The sequence below is a fragment of the Schistosoma mansoni genome, chromosome 1, assembly GCF_000237925.1.
Source record: "Schistosoma mansoni strain Puerto Rico chromosome 1, complete genome".
NCBI lineage: Eukaryota > Metazoa > Platyhelminthes > Trematoda > Strigeidida > Schistosomatidae > Schistosoma > Schistosoma mansoni.
The window spans coordinates 122,771-144,548 of NC_031495.1; the positions used below are offsets into that span (position 1 = coordinate 122,771).

At 36.3% G+C, this 21,778-nt stretch overlaps 1 protein-coding gene and 3 non-coding genes across 4 annotated transcripts in view; 1 reads left to right on the forward strand and 3 right to left on the reverse strand.

Moving 5' to 3' along the window:
- Positions 1 to 407: 407 nt before the first annotated feature.
- The window catches only part of Smp_160490 (hypothetical protein), a gene marked incomplete at both ends in the record, with an annotated part of 51,102 nt that continues 29,731 nt past the window's right edge, over positions 408 to 21,778 (reverse strand). Inside the window, 10 exons of the mRNA XM_018792894.1 lie at positions 408 to 413; positions 2,028 to 2,095; positions 3,999 to 4,153; positions 5,556 to 5,607; positions 6,669 to 6,917; positions 9,058 to 9,268; positions 11,543 to 11,650; positions 12,922 to 13,017; positions 18,988 to 19,239; positions 21,126 to 21,297. Of these exons, the coding sequence (XP_018647461.1) occupies positions 408 to 413; positions 2,028 to 2,095; positions 3,999 to 4,153; positions 5,556 to 5,607; positions 6,669 to 6,917; positions 9,058 to 9,268; positions 11,543 to 11,650; positions 12,922 to 13,017; positions 18,988 to 19,239; positions 21,126 to 21,297 (1,369 nt within the window). The remainder of the gene's footprint in view (positions 414 to 2,027; positions 2,096 to 3,998; positions 4,154 to 5,555; positions 5,608 to 6,668; positions 6,918 to 9,057; positions 9,269 to 11,542; positions 11,651 to 12,921; positions 13,018 to 18,987; positions 19,240 to 21,125; positions 21,298 to 21,778) is intronic.
- Smp_tRNA_02428_Pseudo_TTG.1.1 lies at positions 5,078 to 5,146 on the forward strand. Its single transcript has one exon. It is a non-coding gene (tRNA).
- On the reverse strand, positions 7,062 to 7,128 carry Smp_tRNA_02058_His_ATG.1.1. Its single transcript has one exon. It is a non-coding gene (tRNA).
- Smp_tRNA_01885_Pseudo_CGA.1.1 lies at positions 13,186 to 13,255 on the reverse strand. The gene has a single exon. It is a non-coding gene (tRNA).

The following is a 21,778-nucleotide window of genomic DNA, read 5'->3' on the forward strand; positions in this document are numbered from 1 at the left end:
TATTGTATCGGGGAGTCTTGCTTTTCCTTTTGCTTATATTGAGACCTACTGCTGCTGAGGCTGCTGCTACACTGGCCGTTTTCTCCTGCATTTGTTGTTGTATTTGTAATAGAACAGTCAGATCATCTGCGAAGTCTAAATCGTCCAGCTGCATCCTAGCTGTCCATTGTATCCCGTGCCTGCCTCCAGATGTTGACGTCTTCATGATCCAGTCGATCACCAGGAGAAAGAGAAAGGGTGAGAGGAAGCAACCTTGCCTAACAAGATTAAATCTTATTGTAGAATAATCATTACTCTAACTTTTCGTTGTAACCTTTTAGTATGTAGTGGCCTAAAACTATCAACACACAGAAAGCAACGCATCGATTTGAGAATCGAATTAACGGGATCACTGGTGTCAACTATAATCAAAACTGAAATGTAGAAATGAATTTAAATACAAAAAAGTACGAAGGGCAATTAAGCAAGACATAGACACCAATTAGACTGACAAATAATGAATAAAAACCAAATAAGAAATCTTAACCATCTGATACGGCTTAGAAGGAAACCATCGACAGATTTATAGACCAATAAAAAAGTTTTGATCTATTCATCTCAAGGATTCCTTTAACTTATTTCCATGATAACCGCTATATGGCCCCCGAATGCCCTGGTACGGCCGAGAGTGGAGAGAGTCCGCTCTCCCCCTCCAAATGCTCTCACATGGCCACGCGAATATATAGCCTCTACCGGGGAAGTCTTACTCACTGCCTTCTCGTGGCATCGGTATTGTTTACGAAATTGAGAGGACGAAAAGTGAATGTCCGGCGCCTCAACCGGGTTGGTGGACACAGAAAGTCTACCTAGGGGAGTTGGAAAACCTTGATTCCAAACCAATGGTGCACATGGGCTGGCTCCAGGATCCTGAAGGAACAAATGGTATATGAATCAATCGTTGGTGACCGACTACCATGGGACTGCATGTCCTCACGATGCTCCACTACCTTGTGGATCAGACCTTTAGATCAAAGGCTTTAAGTGTGGTCGCCTAAGAAAACCATCTGCCTCAGTTTGGGCACCTGGGTAGTATCACAGCCCTCACACAAATCAAATGAGATTTATCTGGTGTTTCCTTGTACCAATATTTATGTGTTTAAATAAATAAATAAATAATAAGTATATGAGTATGTTGATAGAATTTATTTTTAAGTACTTGACATTTAATGTAAACCCAAGAGTATTGAAATAAGACTAAATGTATATTCAGTAAATTAGCCTATCCATGAATCTACCAACAGGTATTCACTAATTAAAATTGATGTGATAACTATTATGAATAACTAGACATCACCTATTCCAATGTGATATGGCGGTTTTATTTATTTATTTAAACACATAAATATTGGTACAAGGAAACACCAGATAAATCTCATTTGATTTGTGTGAGGGCTGTGATACTACCCAGGTGCCCAAACTGAGGCAGATGGTTTTCTTAGGCGACCACACTTAAAGCCTTTGATCTAAAGGTCTGATCCACAAGGTAGTGGAGCATCGTGAGGACATGCAGTCCCATGGTAGTCGGTCACCAACGATTGATTCATATACCATTTGTTCCTTCAGGATCCTGGAGCCAGCCCATGTGCACCATTGGTTTGGAATCAAGGTTTTCCAACTCCCCTAGGTAGACTTTCTGTGTCCACCAACCCGGTTGAGGCGCCGGACATTCACTTTTCGTCCTCTCAATTTCGTAAACAACACCGATGCCACGAGAAGGCAGTGAGTAAGACTTCCCCGGTAGAGGCTATATATTCGCGTGGCCATGTGAGAGCATTTGGAGGGGGAGAGCGGACTCTCTCCACTCTCGGCCGTACCAGGGCATTTGGCGGCACTCATATACTTATACTTATAGTTCAATAAAGTAAATTAAAAAGACGTTTTGGACATTGCACTTATTGATGATAGGCAGACGAATATCTTGTTAGCTCCAAAAGTGGAGAGAGTAAAAAATATGTATATAACCAAGGAATAATTTAATATTTACTTACTTGTTTATTTGTTGTAAGTTTTGGTAGAACTTTTGTAGGACTTCGTCGATCTCTTTCAGTTTGAAGTTCTATAATTTGAATGAAACATAGATCGTACTGGTTAAATGTTTACTATTGACATTATATGATCAATTAGAATAAATAAGTTATTAAGTTTTCTGTTTTTAAATAACTTTAAACTATCTAGTGCTGTTCAAGAAAGGATGGATAGTGATAAGCAGTGGAATCGAGGACTCGCGTTTTGTTCTATTCAGGACTCGTCAGCCGGATGTACCTGCATCTCAGGGTTGATGTTCATGAGTCCCAAGTAGGACGAAATACGCGACCTGGATTCCACTGCTAACCACTATTCATCTTTTCTTAATAGGCTTATGAATTAAGGCAATATAGAGGCAATACTTACAGGATGCACATATGCCAATAAGAGATGGATCAATTACAGTCCTATACGTCAATAAGAAGATTTAAGTAAACAATACCAAGTGAATTGCTCTAGTGTTGTGCTTCATATTGAAAAAATGGTCATATCAATTGGCAGGATACTTACTTTTGTTGAGTAAAACAAGGACTGATTTTAAACCATTTACTGTAATCAGTATTATGTAGTAGCGATTGTTTTAAATTTAAGCTATCAACGCAGTAAGTCCTAATGATCATATACGTGATTTCTATTAATGTGACATCTATTACTCTCATAAAGTCAGGTATGAAGTCCCATTTTGATGATGACTAGGTAAGTGACTGGATAACTAAGGTAAAATGAGTTCTTCATTTAGTGTCATCAAGGAAGTTTGTGTTTTACTCTGTCCCTCCTAACCACTACAGATAAAGGTTTACTTACAGGATCTTCGAGAAATCTGGCTTCAATTTATGTATTAATTAGTATATGATTATTATTTAGATGTATGATTTAATAAGATTTTTCATAGATTGAGATGAAAATTATTGTGATTCTTCAGTTGGTTTCAATTCTTGATGAAGATTGTCTACAAATTATCCGAGTCACAACATTTAACATTTATTCGTAGTATCAGAAGGGGTTCTCTGGAGATTTAGTATTTTCATAGTTGAAAGCGTGAGTCAATTGAAGCTAGACCACCAGGGAAAATCTAGAAGCACTGGGAGGCCGTTTCTTCCTATCGTGGGACTCCTCAGCAGTGCGCATCCACGACTTCGCCTCGTGAGCTAAACTGATGGGTGCTAAGTTTTAAGAATACCGAATGATCAACTTAAAAAAATTACCAGAGTAGACTGTTTTTGTACACATAGAGAGGGTTTGAATTTGTGAGTAGCTAAGGTTTCTATAAACTTAGGAATTGTTCTTTGGTAATTCATATACAAAGTTTTAAAAGTTGCATTGATAGGAATCCTATGGGCTGTTTTAATCATGTATTTTACTATTAATGAATATAGTTCTCTACTTCCTACTTTTACAGGAGCATTTGAAACTAACTGATTTTGAAGCCATCTAGATACATGTTCCATAGCACTTGATTTTATCGTTTGATTGCTCTATATGCTTATTATTCTGAATGTTTATAAGCTCTTGTAAAATTGATAAATTAATGAAACGAACAATTGATCAATTCACTTGGCATTGTTTACTTGAATCTTCCCATTGTTGTTTAGGACTGTAATTGATCAATCTCTTATTGGGATGCGTGCATCCCTTGTGAACTGCCTCAATATTGCATTAAGTTACAAGCTTTATAAGCAAAGATGGATAACATGATGGCCTTCGAAGCGAACGGTACTGAATTCGAATCCCGGAGTAAACATCAACTCTGAGATGCAGGTGTGTCCGAGTGACGAGTCCCAAACTGAAAGAAACGCGCCTTATTCTGGATTCCGCTGCTAACCACTCTCCATCTTTGCTTATAAAACTGATCAGCTATTTTTTTAAAGTTTCCCAATGACAACAACATTGATATGAGAATAAAAATTCTTAAGAACTATTCAAACTTCACTTACCCGGAGTTAAATAACATTCATTTTTATGTCGCATTGTCCATGATTTTAATTTACAAACTTTGGAACAAAAATATACTCTATGACAGCGTGAACATACTGTTAGACGTACACCAACAGAACGTCCACATTCATAGCAAAACGAATAGGATATACAGCTAAAATGCAAAGGAAATTAGTGGAGATTATTTAATTTGAATAAACCAATATTATCCGAAAAACCATTAAGAATGGGTAGGGGGTGGTGAAATACCGTTTGATCATTGTTTTGGATTCTTAAACACTGCTTAGCACTGTCACCTTAAGAAATAATATAGAGAACCACTAGGTTCTGGGTACCATCGGTAGTTGTTGTGAAGCAATACAAGATATCTGGTTGATTCTTAACAAAAATATCATCGTCAAAATAAACTTTAGGAAGAAGCGAGCTATTTTTTATGATGTAATATTATCAAAACCCTTCACCTCCGCAATAACGTTTCTTTGTCAGATTAAACGATCATGAATGTGTTGATATTTCAACGATTCATTTTTTTAAGTTGAAAGGTTTTTGAAGACTAGTTCACTATGAAGATGGTTTTGATCAAATAATCATTTCGTCCAGCAAACTGATGAAGACCAGAGAGTACTTAATGATTCTTTTGTTGAACTTTAACACTTCTCATCCTTACCTACTTAGGGTCACATCAAAGATTGAACCATCAAAACACTCATGTACAGTGACAAGCAAGTTATTTTTAAACAAATGGTTCACATCACCAATTTCAGTCAATTTGATTAGACTAAAATAACTTTACTTAGAATTGTTTGTTTGGATCTTCCCATTGATGTTTTTAGGACTGCAACTGGTCAGTCTCTTATTGGCATATGTGCATATTGTGCGTATTGCCTCGATATAGCCTGAATTCACAAGCATGGTAAGCAAAGATGGATAGTGGCTAGCAGTGGCAATACGCACAATACGCTATATGCCAATTAGTGACTGACCAGTTGCAGTCTTAAAAGTATCAATGGGAAGATTCAAACAAACAATACTAAGTAAATTTCAACTTCACCCCATTGCACAAGCAAGTGGCTATCAGGACTCAGTGGCCGAGTGGATAAGGTGATGGCGTTTGAAGCGAAAGTTACTAGGTTCGAGTCCCAGAGTGAACATCAACTCTGAGATGCAGGTACATCCAACTGACGAGTCCCAAATAGGACGGAACGCGCGTATAAACTGGATTCCATTGCCAGCCACTATCCATCTTTGTATCCCACAGTATATTTAAAATTACGTCATAAGAAGCGTGTAAATAATGTGATTGTAAAGAATATAAATGGAAGAGATGTAAAATAACAAACAAATACGGAATATGAAAAAAATTAGTGGAATCGTTCATTAACTCGTATCTGTTTAAAGAAGGGGCAGATGTGTGTGTGTGTGTGTGTAGAAACCAGGATAACACAACTTTGGTAAATGATGAAGGTATATGAAAGACAACTAAAAGTGATTTAATTGAAGACAGCATTGTCCACTAATATATCTTATCAAAACTGAAAAATCAAGTGTACACAAACCTGTTTTTCTTGAGATATGTCGGCGATTGTAGACGCGAAGGCTTAGAAGATGCTGAAAAAGAAACAATGGGATCATAAAATTTAATCCCCATACTTTTCACTAAATTTTCATTGTATCCTACAGTTAAGAGTTCGAATTGATGAATAAAAGTAATAGACCAAGTAAATCTCATTATTTCATTAAAGACAGAACTCATGCTCTTTCATTTAGATAGCTTTACACCCATTGATAAAGCTAGTAGCTATCGAAACTCAATAGCTTAGTGGATAACAAACATGGTCATTTATAAAGTGAAAGTTAATGGATTCAAGCCTCAATGCTAACATCAACACTAGGATGAAGGCATATCCAACTGGCGAGTCCCATATAATACGAAATGTGCGTCCTACATTCCATTGATGGCTGTATTCCGTCTTTAGTAATTTTTCATAGTTTGCAAGAGTTAAAATGACCGTTCAATTATACAGGTTTGAATCACATTATTCATCAAATGAAATGATAGCATAGTTATCTCTCAAAGAAAACAAGTATCCAATGAAGAGGGAGTAGTTTATTGACATTATGTTCTGTAATATAGACCATTTAGATGTGAAACATTGATAATATTCTTAAAAAACATTATCAGCACCTTTCTGACATGTATCAACTAAAAGAAAAACAACCTAAACTACGGACTTCACGTTTATTGTCTTGAATCACTTATTAGAAGGGGTTTTGTGGAGATTTTAGTAATTTTATAGAGTTGAGATCATTAGTCAATTGCAGCTAGACCACCATCAAAAACCTGGAAACACTAGACAGCCTCTTCGTCCTATTATGAGACTCCTCAGTAGTGCGCATCCACTATCCCGCCTCACGAGATTCGAACCCAGGACCTACCAGTCTCGCTCCAGAGCACTTAACTGATAGACCACTGAGCCGGCCGGCATCCAACGGTATTAATGTCTAACTTAGTTGGAAATAATCATAAAACTTTTAAGCACAATGTAAGTGAACTAGTCTGGAAGAGAGTCTATAATCAATTTTCGACAAGTAACAGGAACCAGATCCGAACACAACCCATTGACTACTTATTATCACATAAAAACAAAACAAAATAATGTTACACTTACCAGTTTTAACAGGATAACTAATAGTTTTATCTTTTAATTCATTTCGATCAAAATTGATTTGTTCAGTAGTATTATCAGTAGTATATTCTATTGAATAAGCAAACTCTCTTAATCGATCAGCTAGATAAGTTAAAATTTGCATTCTTCCATTGTAAGTTTCTTTTTCAATTTCATTTAATGCATGATATGGTGTTTTGGAAATTCTTGTATCTTTTGTATAATCCATGTAAGTAAAGTCTATTACATTCCCTGTTATATAATAAGAAAAAAATAAACATATAAGGGATTTGTAAGCAAAGATGGATAGTGGCTAGCAGTGGAATCCAGCTTGACGCGCGTTTCGTCCTATTTGGGGCTCGCCAGCTGAATGTTCCTGCATCTCAGAGTTTGATGTTCACTCTGGGACTCGAACCCAGTACTTTTCGCTTCATACGCCATTACTTTATCCACTCAGCTACTGAGTCCTGATAGCCACTTGCTTGTGCAGTGGGGTGAAGTTGAAATTTACTTAGTATTGTTTGTTTGAATCTTCCCATTGATGTAAGAGATATAAGAGGTTTATTAAGATAAATATTCTTTGTTAACAAACCAATCAAGTTTAATGTAGCGATTTTAGATTGTTGCATAACCTATATGTTTTATGAGATTTGAAGTGAAAAGACTCTCTACTAACTTAGTTATAAATACGGCTACAAAATACTCGTTAGTGAAGTATACTTTCACGGTGTTTCTAAATACTAATGCATAGATTGATTTAAGCTGGTTTTACGGAGTTAGTGTCTGATTTAAAGTTACATTATATTATACGTTGGAACCAACTAGATTAGAATTAAAAGGCGGAGAGTATTGGTAACTACATTGAAATTGGGATTTGGAATTAATGTGTAGGTCTGAATGTTTGCACTTCACATTAATATAGGAAGATAAAGGACAAACAAAGAACTTAGTAAGCGAAATAGGAGGTAATAATTTTAAGTCAATTGGAAATATGTTCCACAGACAGAAAAATGAAGTTGGAGATGACATTTTGTAATAGAGAAAGAGAGAGATTGAGTGTGAATACTACACTGTGACCAGCTTTGCGGTATGGCATCTAATGTCTTCCGCCACTAAGTTCAAATATGTCGAACGCTACAACTAGGAATTCTATACCTGATGACGTGGCATAAACAAGCGGTCAATGACTTCATAGAATGATATCATGTTTTCATCCACTCACTCTTAATGTTTTTCAATTTTTAACTTATTATGGTGACCTCGTTAGTGATTGCTCAATATTGAAATTCCATCTTTATTTTCGAATTGACCGTTGATCTCTGACAATGCTATTGATATTATTCTAATCAACCGAATAATTGACTCTCTGTTAATGTTTGCATGGAATACAGATAATCTGAATATATTAGCTTGAAAATTTGTGGATGAACTCTATTATGCTCGATTTTATTTGAGCTAATGTACGATGATGGTGACGTTGTTAAGTTCACTTGTCTTTGCGATGATCAATGAATACAATACCGATCATTTTAAGTAGAATGAATAAATTCCTCGAAGTAAATACTGAGGACAAATATTCTTTAATGAATGTACAGTATCGATTACAAAATACTAATTAATAATGTGAATATATAGATAGAAATCTAGACTTAACAAGCATGCATGAGCGATGATCTTGATCTCGCGAATAAACCATTGGAATTACTTTGATTTAAACTTATTTATTTCTGAAGTGTTATCTTGAACAAACGAAAACCTGATCTTTGAACACCTTTCGTAAAGTTATTGGTACAAAGGGGTGCCGAATACATATGCTCCACACAAGTCACTTGAACTGTGTGTTGGCTGTGATACTATCCGGGTGCCTAAATTGAAGCAGGTGGCTTACTTAGGAGGCTACACCACGTGCGTTTGACCTAAAGGTTTAATCCGCAAGGCAGTGGTGCAACATAGGAAGATGTAGTCCCATGGTAGGCGGTGAACAATAATTGGTTCAAAAGCTATTTGCTTCTTTAGAATTCTGAGGCCAATGTGCACCATTAGTTTAGAATCAGGGTTTTCCAACTCCCCTAGGTGGACCCTTCATATCAACCGACCCGGTTAAAGTGCCGGACATTCTCTTTTCATCTTCTCAATTTCGTAAACAGCAGCAATGCCACGAGAAGGCAGTGAGTAGAAATTTCCTGTCAATGGTTGTATACACGTGACCATGTGAGAGCATTAGTAGAGGGAGAGCGGACTCTCTTCATCATTGGCTGTACCAGGGTATATCGGGGCCAAGTGTAAAGTAGTAGCTAAATGAAAATATCTATTCGCTAGGTTCATATTTAATTGAAAATTTCACGAAGTAGAACTGATAGAAAATTTGTTTTTAAAAATGTACTAAACTCACCATAAATTCCCTTGGATTTTAATAAAACAAATAATTGAAAACTTTCAATACCCCCTTTATTGATTAAACGTTTGATTAATTCTAAGCGTGATTCAATTGGTCTCCTAAATTCAAATAAACTTGAACACGCAATACAAAGAGCTGAGCCTAAACCATCTCCTAACGGTTGATTTATGTTTGTATTTTGATGGTTGATTAAGGCATCAATACACTAAAACAAAATAATATTGAAAAAAATAGGGCGTAAATGAAACAAAACGAGGCTGCGTTTATGTTTATGAATAAAAGTTGAACATTAACACTATTGAATGCCGGCTTAGTGATCCAGAGGTTAAGCTCTCGCTTGCGAGACCAATAGTTCCCGGGTAAAAGTCCCGCGGGTAAGATCGTGGATGAGTAGTGCTCACCAACATCATACTAGGATGAAACAGCTTTCCAGTGCTTCCAGGTTTTCCATGGTAATCGAACTTCAATTTACTCATGAACTCAACTATAAAATAACTAAAATCTCCATAAAACCCCTCATTCTGATATTTTTAAATAATTTATTTTTCTAATAGCGGTTATCTTTGTAAAGGCTTCTATTTAATCGTTGTTAATGTTGAAGCCTGAAATTTCTCAGTCTCTATTTGCATATCCACATCTTGAAATATCTGCTTTCATATTGCCACTTATTTACAGTGTTTTGAATCCCAATGCTAGTCAATATACAACTGAAAACAAACATGGGTAAAAATAAAGTGTAGGGATGAACCAATCAGAGTCGAGAATTCAACTTTTAGGTGTTTTGCTCAAAATTCAAATGCAACTAATAATGAGCAACAGAAACATCTTTGTAAACTACTTGAAATGCCACTTGACAGTATAAATGATAGTATCAGACGTGGTAAATGTTCATGTCTTTCTCTATAGTTTGGGTAAGACTATATTTGACGGTCAGTCAGTCAGTCAGTCAGCTACAACGTAGGACCAGGCACATATATGCATCGGTCCAAGTTGCCATATCTCGTTAGCACAACAAGATGAACACCGGATTCATAGAAATAGATAATTTAGTGGTGGTAGTATATAAAAGATAGGTTGTATATAAGGATATAGTATAGGAAGGAAGAAAGTTATGAAGCAATTTTAATCTTAAGGTTTAAGGGAAGATAAAGAGTGTATACACCGACACCATTGTGATCGTTTCTGAGCCATGTCACACAGAGTCTCCAACCATTGGTTACGATAGTCACGTGGACCCTAACCAGGTAGTCTGCATCTACCAACATGGCTCAGACTAGAAGTTAGTGACTTCAAACACTGATGCCATGTTTTGGTTTGGCCGCCCCTAACTCTTTTCCAACCATCCCCTACACTAGTCAGCATAGCGCGTGGTGGTAATCGGTGTTCAGGCATACGTAACACGTGGCCTAACCATCTCAGTCAATGAAGATTCACAACCTCATCAACTGATTTACCATCATTTCCTAATACCCTGCGTCGAACCTCACTATTACTTACTTGGTGATCACAGCAGATGTTAGCAATATTTCTAAGACATCTGTGGTCAAATACTAGTAACTTACGAGTATTTGACGGACGACCTAATCATAAAGCTTCTCATTCTCATTGGCTTCAGAACGAGATTTGTCCATTCATGTAACAATAAAGTATCATTATATCATAGCTTATGTTAGTTAGTGATAAAACGTTTATTCCTAAGCTCATAATGCTTAGCTTAAATACATGAAATTAACACAACCGTGTAAGGGCTCTAACAAATGCACTGAAACCCTTACAAGGGTTCAGGAAGGCTAATAAACTGCATTCATTAAGATGAATTTATACATTATTGTTTCCTTGAGTTCTAGTGGGAAGCAGTGGCCAGTGGATTTCTACCAAGTCTGTTGTAGAGATATCAACTCACTGAAGACAATTGGTGAACGGTTGCTCAAAAATCGTGGATTGATTGAAGTTAGACATTAACACCGTTGGATACCGGCCGGCTCAGTGGTCTATCGGTTAAGTGCTCTGGCGCGAGACTAGTAGGTTCTGAGTTCGAATCTCGCGGGTGTGGGATCGTGGATGCTTACTGCTGAGGAGTCCCATAATAGGACGAAATGGCTGTCCAGTGCTTCCAGGTTTTCGATGGTGGTCTAGCTTCAATTGACTATGAAAATACTGAAATCTCCACAAAACCACTTCTGAACCATTAATGTTTTGTCAATGTTTTGACAGAATAACCTGTATGAAAACTTAAATAGATCCATTAAATATATATAATCTATTTACAACTGATTATACTATTGCTTTTTTTCTCACAATATATCCAATTGAATGAGTATCAACTACTGAATATGATACTAAAAGAGTCCGATGGGGAGTTTCGGAAATGAATTACAAAGAGATAGATAGAAACATGTGATGTTGCTAAAATTATAGTTATTAGTTATAAAAGTAAATAACTCAAAGTATTAGTTTGAATGTCAGATAAAAAACCTACTGGATCATTTCCAGTTGCTATAGCAACACTGAGCGCTGAATGACCATTACACAATAAATTTGGATTAGCATTATGCTTTAAAAGGCATTTTGTAATGATAGCTGAATTCTAATGAATAGGAAAAGGAAGCAATAGGGAAAATTGAGTTCATTCCATTATATACTCAATATATTAGGGCTATTATTTAAATAATAAATTGAGAACTACAAAGCAGTAGACAGTTGATTCTTCTTAGTTTTGAACTAGCTAACAATGCTCAGTCATGGTGTTGTATGAGACTGAATCTAATATTTTTAGGTCCTGTATTGAGCATTATGTATCTAAATCAGTGGATGACCTTTATTAACATTCCCTTATTCAGTTCATGAAGTAGCGCGTCTAGTATCTTGTGTTGCACTTTTGAATAATTGAAACTCTACTAACTGCGTAAGCAAAGATGGGTAGTGGATAGCAGTGGAATCCAGTTTGACGCGCGTTTCGTCCTATTTGGGACTCGTCAGCTGGATGTACGTGCATCTCAGAGTTGATGTTCACTCTGGGACTCAAACCCAGTACTCCTCAGCAGAGGATGCGCACTGCTGAAGAGTCCCGCAATAGGACGAAACGACCGTCCAATGCTTCCAGGTTTTCCACGGTGGTCTAGCTTCAATGGACTCATGATCTTAACTATATAAAATTTTTGAATACTTGGTTTTCAATGAATAGAAATTCTTCTATCAATTGAGAGATGATTTCTCGATCTGATTTTAGTAGATTTTACTGTCATTTGGCGGTTAGCCAATGAATATCATAGATGACTGGGATGTATATATGGATTTTACAACGAAATCATACAACTGAACGTTATACTGAGCAAATGTCGCGGCAATTTAATATGAACGAATGTTGAAAAAAACATGCATTTAACTAATAGGAGAATGAAATCCTAGATGTTAAAACGTGTTGAGGACTTTTTGATTTATAGAAAGTAACCGAACTAATATCTTACTTCATGTGTATCTAAACTCTGATTAGCCATCATTCATGATAGCCTAGGTGAATCTGGGCATATTATATACATATGATCGCATGCTGTCTTAAGGTCTGACAGTAAATGAGGAATTACAAACAAGACATGCCAACAATACTCTTAGTCAAGGTCACAACCTGCATGTTGATAATGGAGTCAGAAGGAGAAATGTACTCATAATTTGCATACCAATTGAACTAGTTTTACCAGTTATAGATTCCTAGTCATTTCTCAGTTCTCTCATTATCTCAGCCTGTTGGGCAGAAGTGTAGGAAATGTATTTATCTGAGTTAGAAGTCATAGGTTGTAATAAATTTTAGTTAAATTATAATGAGATGATTTGTTAAAAAATAAAATTGTAATCATTTACCAGTAAATCATATTCACGTGAACAAACCAAGTGTAGTGGAGTTCGACCTTCATTAATTCGATTTTCTTCAGGTGTTGTTTTTCCTGAATTTTGCTCCTTGAAATGATGATAAAGCGATTAAATGATATCAGTCAGTCTATTACTAATATTTTCACATTTGAAATCATGGGTCAATTGAAGCTAGACCACCGTCGAAAACCTGGAAGCACTGGACAGCCGTTTCTTCCTATTATGGGACTCCTCAGCAGTAAGCATCCACGATCCCGCCTCACGGGATTCGAACCCAGGACCTAGCAGTTTCGAGCCGAAGCCCTTAACCGATAGACCACTGAGCCGGCCGGTATCCAACGGTGTTAATGTCTAACTTCAACTAATCCATGATTTTTGAGCAACCGTTCACCAATTTTCTTCAGTGAGTTGATATCTCTACAACAGACTTGGTGGTCTAGCTTTAACTGACCCATGATTTCAAGTGGTGAAAATACTAAATTCTCCACAAAACCGCCTCTGATCTATTACTAATATGAAAAAGTTTGACAATATTTATAAATTAAGTAACATTAGAAACCAAATTTGACTAAACACCCTGTGAAAATTAGATGCACTAGATAGTTCATGCGTCTCAATTATCTAATTCTTAGTGAACATTATGGGGGAATAATCTGGATATCACCAAGAACAAAAGATAATGATCACTGAATATTGCAGATTAATTGATTTTGGAAATATCAGTTATATGATGGTTACAAAATCGCCAAAGTGTCTTAAATTCTTCGTCTCGATCACCTTTCAGGTTACTAGTCAACACTGTTGATGGAAGAAACAACCATCCAGTACTTCACGATATTCCAATTGGAATGAGTCTGTCATATGAGCTTACTTCAAATTTTCACAAACTTTGTATCCTATTAATAATAACACAGAATGACAGATATCATCAGTGTATTCATGGAGTAAATAACATGATAAATTGTATATACAAGTAGTTTACTTACAACATTTATCTTGTGCTAAGAAACAAGTGTATTTCTACAAACTAATTAATACAAACTGTGCAAATAATGAGTAAAAGAATAACAGAGTAAAATGTGCATTATTTTTTTTTAAAAAAAAGAGAAAGAACTATCCATTTTGAAAGGGAATCATTGTTTGTAACTACTATGGTAAACACTTCTAATCAATACATCTTGACAACAATGTGATGACATGAAGTACAAAGTAAATTGTGCTTATAAAACATCAAGAATGATCAATTGTTCAATTCAATTAATCAGTCGACATGAGGAAGAAAGCAAAGTAAGTTTGACCCAAGTCATTGGCTAATTAGCAATCCATGCATTCAAGTTCGGGTCTTACTTTAAGAATAAGGATAGTTCAAACTGAAACATTTGAAGAACGGTTTAAGCTTATCAACTCAATAGAAAATTCGGCGAGACTATAATTTATGGGCGACCTTTGAATGAATCTCAAGTGACCTTGAGAAATATTAGTCAATCAGAAGACAGTTAGTATAGAGTGAAAATATATTATACAACACCAAAGAATTAGAGTGGGTAAATTTCTTTTACATGTTCCGTAATGCATATGGTAGAGGAACATATCCATATGGCTCCATAATAGTCGATCTCTGAAGCCATGATAAGGTCATAAAAACCCTATCAGCCTCGATTACATAGCTTCATTATTGTTTATGTTTACTCCGGTTGTGTAAGTTTATCATTTTTATTATAGATATGTCCCCACAACACTTATACTGTGGTGTGGTCTACTTATATCCATATAAGTAGTATATGGTGTGGGTCAGACATAGAATGTATTTTGGCAGAAGACCGATGAGGAAAGAACTGAAATGAAGCGCAATCGTCTGGAAAATGCATGAGCAATGGAATAAGAGAAGAAACAGTAAAGATTGAAACAATTGGTTGTTAATTTGCAAATTGACTGTTCATTGTTTGGTTATCGGAATTTACTGAGATAGTCTGTAATTTTTGCTCAAATACATTCGATTGTCCCCAAACAGTGTTCTGTTCACTATAATACCAATGTACAGCCGAAGCTTCAGTAACGTCTAAGCTTATTGCAGCCAATGTTACTGGTGCTTTTATTATACAGTTGGCGGCAATTATTATAATTTGCCTTAGTCTCAATTTGGATCGAAAGATAAAGGTTCTTTTTCTAGCAAACGTCTTCCTTTAACAGATATTACGTCGAAGGACAACATCACGGTAGTCTGCACATGGTCTACAAGTCATTTAATTACCGCAATTACAAATACAGGAACTTCTTAGTAGTCTCAATTGTTGTAGCAGCTTAATTGACAAGCCTTCTCTAAAATCCTCTGTGAACCGATCGTACATGAGCATCAGATACTGAAATTGGCGCTGTGACATTGAAATCCCTCATGCTCTTCTGATTGGCTCGTCCATAAATTATAGTCTCGCTGAAAATTCATATAATTTTAGAAAACAATATGCATCTTAGTATTCAAATTCACAGTGAAACGTATTACTATGTAATGATATGGATAATGAATAGTTTTCGATGTATTAATGTTTACATATGTAAGTCACAGCATTGAAATATAACTTGCAATATGCCGATAATTCTTTTAAAACGTTTTAACTAGTGTTCTATCTTAGTCCTGTTCTAAAAGTTAACAGTCAGTCAGTCAGTCAGCTTCAACGTAGGATCAGGCACATATATGCATCGGTCCAAGTTGCCATAACTCATTAGCACAACAACATGAACACCAAATTCATAGAAGTAGTTAATTTAGTCGTGGTCATATATAAAAGAAAGAATGTATATAAGGATATAGTACAGGAAGAAAGGAAGACATCAAGCAATTTTATTCTCAAGGATTAAGGGAAGACAGAGAGTATATAGACCTACACCATTGTGATCGATATTGAGCCATTCACCCAGAGTCTCCAACCATTGGTTACGATAGCTGTACGGACACCAACCATGTAGTCTGCATCTACCAACATGGCTCAGACCAGTAGTTATTAACTTCAAACACTGATGCCACGTTTCGCTTTGGCCGCCCTAACTTCCTTCCAACCATCTCCAACACTAGTCACCATTGAGCGTCGTGGTAATCGATGTTCAGGCATACGTAACACGTGGTTTAATCATCTCAGTTGATGAAGATTCACAACCTCATCAACTGATTTACCATCATTACCTAATACCCTACCGCTCAGTATACTCGTCCCTTAATTGATAGACGGATATCTCGCCTTCGCCATAAGTCACGTAAGTTGGCAATAGTCCAGTGAATCGCAAGCAAATGCGTCTTCGTATCATCGGAGTCCAAAACAGGTATTCCAGAACGAGCGACAGTCTTCTACAGTTCTTCTCCAACGATGACTGATGGCCATATGGTCTATTTGAATCCAACGTTGGTTTGACGTAGGGGGTCACCATGTTAGATGATGTCTCTCCTTATGCCTAAAACTAGTGTTTGCTTAAAATAAATGATTGTCTGAGCACAGATGCAACAGACGATTATCATAGGCGAGTGTATACACCTGCGCCATTGTGATCGATTCTGGCACACATTGTTTTCATTTACTCATCTGATCTGAGTGTATTCACCTTATTTTTTTTATCACAATGATTGAAAACAAACAAACAAGTTCACATTATGTATTTTACATTATGAAATAATTTTATCTAAAGAACCGTTGAACAATAAATCAGGTTCTTGGAAACTTTTATCTTACTACCAGACTTTGCAGTGGTAGTTTAGTGTGGTTTACTTATATCCATATAAGTAGTATATGGCGAGGGTCAGTCATAGAATGTATTTTGGCAGAAGACCGATAAGGAAGAAACTGAAATGAAGCGCGATTGGTAGGAAAACGCATGAACAGTGGAATTGGAGATGAGCTGATATTTACAGAAGGAACAGTGACGATTGAGACAATTGATTGTTATTTTGTAAATTAGCTATTTGTTGTATGGTTATCAGAATCTAGTGAGATTTGTGTCTAAATACATTAGTTAGAGACGGAAGGAGACAGAAAACAAGGGGGAGGATTAAGATTACTACAAAACATACAGATGATTAGAGCTTACACGAATGAATGCATATACACCTAAAAGTTAAAGGGATATATAAAATTAAAGTTAGGGATCGTTCAATTGTCAATCTTATTAAGAGAACAAATGATGATGCCATAACTTGATATAAGCTAGTGGGGGGGGGAAGGGATACTAAAATCCAGGAAGCATTAACCAGTTGTTTTGTCTTACTTTCAGATTCTTCAGGTAAGCCCACTTATGGACTCTGACTATTGATGGATTATAAAATCTTAGGTGTGATGTCTAGTAAACGGTAAGCTGAGAACGTGAAATTTGATGATGTACCATTTATTATACACATTATTAGTTTGACAGGTCATCTCTATTTCTAACCAATGAAGTACCATTTAAATACTTAATAACATAGGGTATCCGTCATATCGAAAATAGTGACTGACTTCAAGATACATATCCCGGAGTTCTATTGGGAAGCAGTGACTAGTGGAGTTCAAACCACGTCTGTTGTGAGATAGGAACTCACTGAAGACAATTGGTGAACGGTTGCTCAAACGTTGTGGATTGGTTGAAGTTAGATATTAACACCGTTGAGTGCCGGCTCAGTGGTCTATCGGTTAAAGGCTCTGGCACGAGACTGGTAGATCCTGGGTTCGGACCTCGCGAGTGCGGGATCGTGGATGCTTACTGCCGAGGGGTCCCATAATAAGACGAAACGGCTGTCCAGTGCTTCCAGGTTTTCCATGGTGGTCTAGCTACAATTGACTAATAATTTCAACTATTAAAAATACAGAAATCTCCACAAAACCTCTTCTGAAAATAGAATAAATAACTGTAATACAAAGATTAGTTCAAATGCAAGTTTGAAATCAATGTCCTATAAAATCTGATTGTTAGTAGACATATGGATAATTAAGAAATGATTTCAACTTTTAAATTGTGAACTTAGAATCAGGTTCAGTAAAATATAACTTTATTGGACAACAGTATGCGAAATCAATCACTCCATCAAACCATATTTACTAAAGTCAGTTGTTAACTTGATACCATTAAAAGAATCATGATTATAGAAATAATTAGCTTCCTGACAAAGTACAGACTAGTAACGCGTAATCTACACTGTTGTGAATGAATCGAAATATCCATTTGAGGATTCTACATTTCAGAAGGGACTTATTCAATTAGGTTCTAAATATAAATGACAGTAAAATAAAAACTCTTATAAACTATCGTATTTGTTGTAGAAGTTGGTGAGTATCGTGAATTAGTAGTTTCATGAGTAGCATATTCAAGTTTTGGTGCAAATACTAACATGTAATGAAGGTAAATTTAACTCATGAATCCAGTCTAGAAATTGAAGCATTCACTAGATTCTACTGAGAGAAAATATTTTCAAAAAAAGATACAAGAAGTTTTAATCTATTTCGTTTAGGCGATTTTGATGGTTAAAAGTATCATAGTCAAGAGATAGATAATATGAATGATCAGAAGAGGTTTTGTGGATATTTCAGTATTTCCATAGTTGAAATCATGAGTCAGTTGAAGCTAGACCACCATCAAAAACCTGGAAGCACTGGAAGACCAACTCGTCCTATTGTGGAACTCCTCAGCAGTGCGCATCCATGACCTCGCCTCCCGAGCGAGATTCGAACCCAGGACCTACCGGTCTCGCGCCAGAGCACTTAACCGATAGACCACTGAGCCGGCTGGCATCCAACGGTGTTAATTACTAACTTCAACCAATCCACGATGTTGAGTGTGGGATCGTGGATGCGCACTTCTGAGGAGTCCCACAATAGGACGAAACGGCCGTCCAGTGCTTCCTGGTTTTTCATGGTGGTCTAGCTTCAATTCACTCATAATATGAATGAGACTATGGGTTTACTACATGTAACATGTACACTCTCGAGTATCATAATATACAAAACCGTGACAATTAAGCACAAATGAATCCTTATTTCTAGTAGATGATGTAATAAATGGATTCAGATTCAATTATATATGCTACTTTTATGTACGTACACTTGAATTTCCCGATATTATTGATGTATTGAATTGACTTTTCAATTTGAAACTATCATCTAATGTAGCTTGTTTATTTGGATCAGCTAAACCATCTTCTAAAAGAATTTCTGTTAATTTTACACCCATTTCATTTGGAACAAGTACAGCATAATGTAAAACAGTTAGACCATCTAAACTTGGTATTAATGGTGGTTCATCTTCATCAATATAAATTCCTTTTAATTCGAGGTTTTCAGATTCAGAAGTACTCTAGTAATGAAATGAAAGAAAAACAAAACAAAAAAAGTAATACCTTATATAACAATTAAATTCATTTAGTGTTGTTTGTTTGAATCTTCCCATCGATGTGTTAGGACTGCAACTGGTCAGTCTCTAATTGGCATATGTGCACACTGTGCGTATTGCCCCGATATAGCCTAAGTTCACAAGCATGGTTAGCATAGATGGATAGTGGCTAGCAGTGGAATCCAGTTTATACGCGCGTTTCGTCCTATTTGGGACTCGTCAGTTGGATGTACCTGCATCTCAGAGTTGATGTTCGCTCTGGGACTCTAACCTAGTACCTTTGGCTTCAAACGCTATCTCGTTATCCACTCGTCCACTGAGTCCTGATAGCCACTTGCTTGTGCAATGGGGTGAAGTTTAAATTCATTTAGTATTGTTTGTTTGAATCTCCCCATTGTTATCTTTTATAGAATTGATAAGAAATAAATGAATTTGATATCCATCGTTGAATACTAATTCTTCGCAATAACAGGGTAGGTGTTGAGGGGAAGAAGTCGTGTTTCTTATCCGTAAACAATCATCCGTACTATCGTATTCATCCATTTTAATCATACTATGGTATGTGCTACTGATGTCGACTGATATAAGTAGTATGTATCATCAATCGAAAGTGAAATGCATGGAGGCAGAAGGTGAAGAAGATCAAAGGAAAGAAAACGAGAACAGAGAATGATTGATATGGAAATGGTGGAATAATGAAGCCTGAGACGATTGACTGATATTTGGAAAAGGAACTGTCAAGTTTGAGACAATTGATTGACATTTTACAAATGGAGTATTTACTGTATGGTTCTCAGATTATGCTAATAAGTTCTGTAATTTTGTTTTCAAGTACATTCGATTGACCCCAATTGTGTTTTTGTTCACCGCAACACCACAAACTGTATGTGGTTAGGTACAGAAACGATCAAATTAGTTATAGGAGTTGGATGATATATCTGATAGTAAAGAATAAAAGTATATCAATCACATAAGTGTGTTTCAATAGAATAGATTACGCATGAATCAGTATGAACGTTTTATCGCTCAACAATGATGCTGAAAGAGAATCATATTTTTTGGTGAGTTGGTCAAAGCTGGAAATATAAAATACATAAGAAGTTGAACATTGACTTGAAAACGTATTGATTTTTGCTCACCACAAAACTCGGGGATTCTAAGTTCGACTATTGCTTACTTACTTACGCCCGTTACCCTTCATGGAGGAGCATAAGCCTCCCACCAGCATTCTCCATGGAACGCTGTCCTGAGCAATCCTTTCCACTTGCTTTTTATTCTTTTAGTGTCTGCTTCAAATTCCCGGTAAAAGATTTTAAATCAGCATAAAACAACTGTCAAGTACTCTTTAGTTTGTATTTGTTTACCAACTGGTATCAATTATTAGTATAATAAGTTTATGAAGGTTAAGTTTTATAGTTTGTATCACTTTCTGATCTTTATTGAGCGATCATTTAAAACTGGATAACTGTTCCATCCTAATACGGACCTTCTCAGCAATGTGCGTCCATTGACCCACCAAGAACCTCCAAGCCTAAGTAAGAAAAGCTTAACTTTTTATCCTATGAGTTTATATCAAATGGTTTATAATTCTAACTTCAATCAATCATCATTATGACTTAAGGATCTTCCAACCCTATCGATGAGTAACTATCTCAAACCTCATACTGGTTACAACTTCCCATTAGAATTCCTGGAATCATCTCTCGAAATTAGTCTATAATGAGGATATCATCATTATTTCTATAACAGATTTGTTAATTTTATGGATTACATAGACTTTTAACCTAAATTAACTTTCACTCATGAACCTTCATGAAATTATTGTACAATAAACAAAAATCAACCCTTACATCTACACGTAAACATATATTTGCATCTGCACCATATTGAATTAATTTATGAACCATTTCAGGATCACCGGCTTGTACAGCTAAAAATAATGCTGGTAATGGTCGTATACCAGTGTTTGGATTTGCTCCACGTTTTAACAATAGATCTATTACATTTATCATTTGTTTTTGTCTAAATTAAGAGAAAAAGAAAAAAGGGAAACTAATTATGTAGCATTTTTAATGGATAAAGATGAATCTTGATGAGTTTATATCTCGCGCCAGAGCACTTAACCGATAGACCACTAAGCCGGCATCCGATAGTGTTTATGTCTAACTCCAACCAATCCATGAAATTGAGCAACCGTTCACCAATTGTCTTCAGTGAGTTGATATCTCACAACTCCACTGGTCACTGATTCTCACTGGAACTCCTGAATTTGCCTCTCGAAGTCAGTCACTAGTGAGCATATGATTATTATTATTAGAAGGTGTTTTGTAGAGATTTGGTATTTTCATAGTTGAAAGCGTGAGTCAATTGAAGTTAGACCACCAGGGAAAACCTGGAAGCAGTGGATGGCCGTTGCTCAACTTCGTGGATTGGTTGGAGTTAGACATAAACACCATGGAATGCCGACCGGCTCAGTGGTCTATCGGTTAAGTGCTCTGGCGCG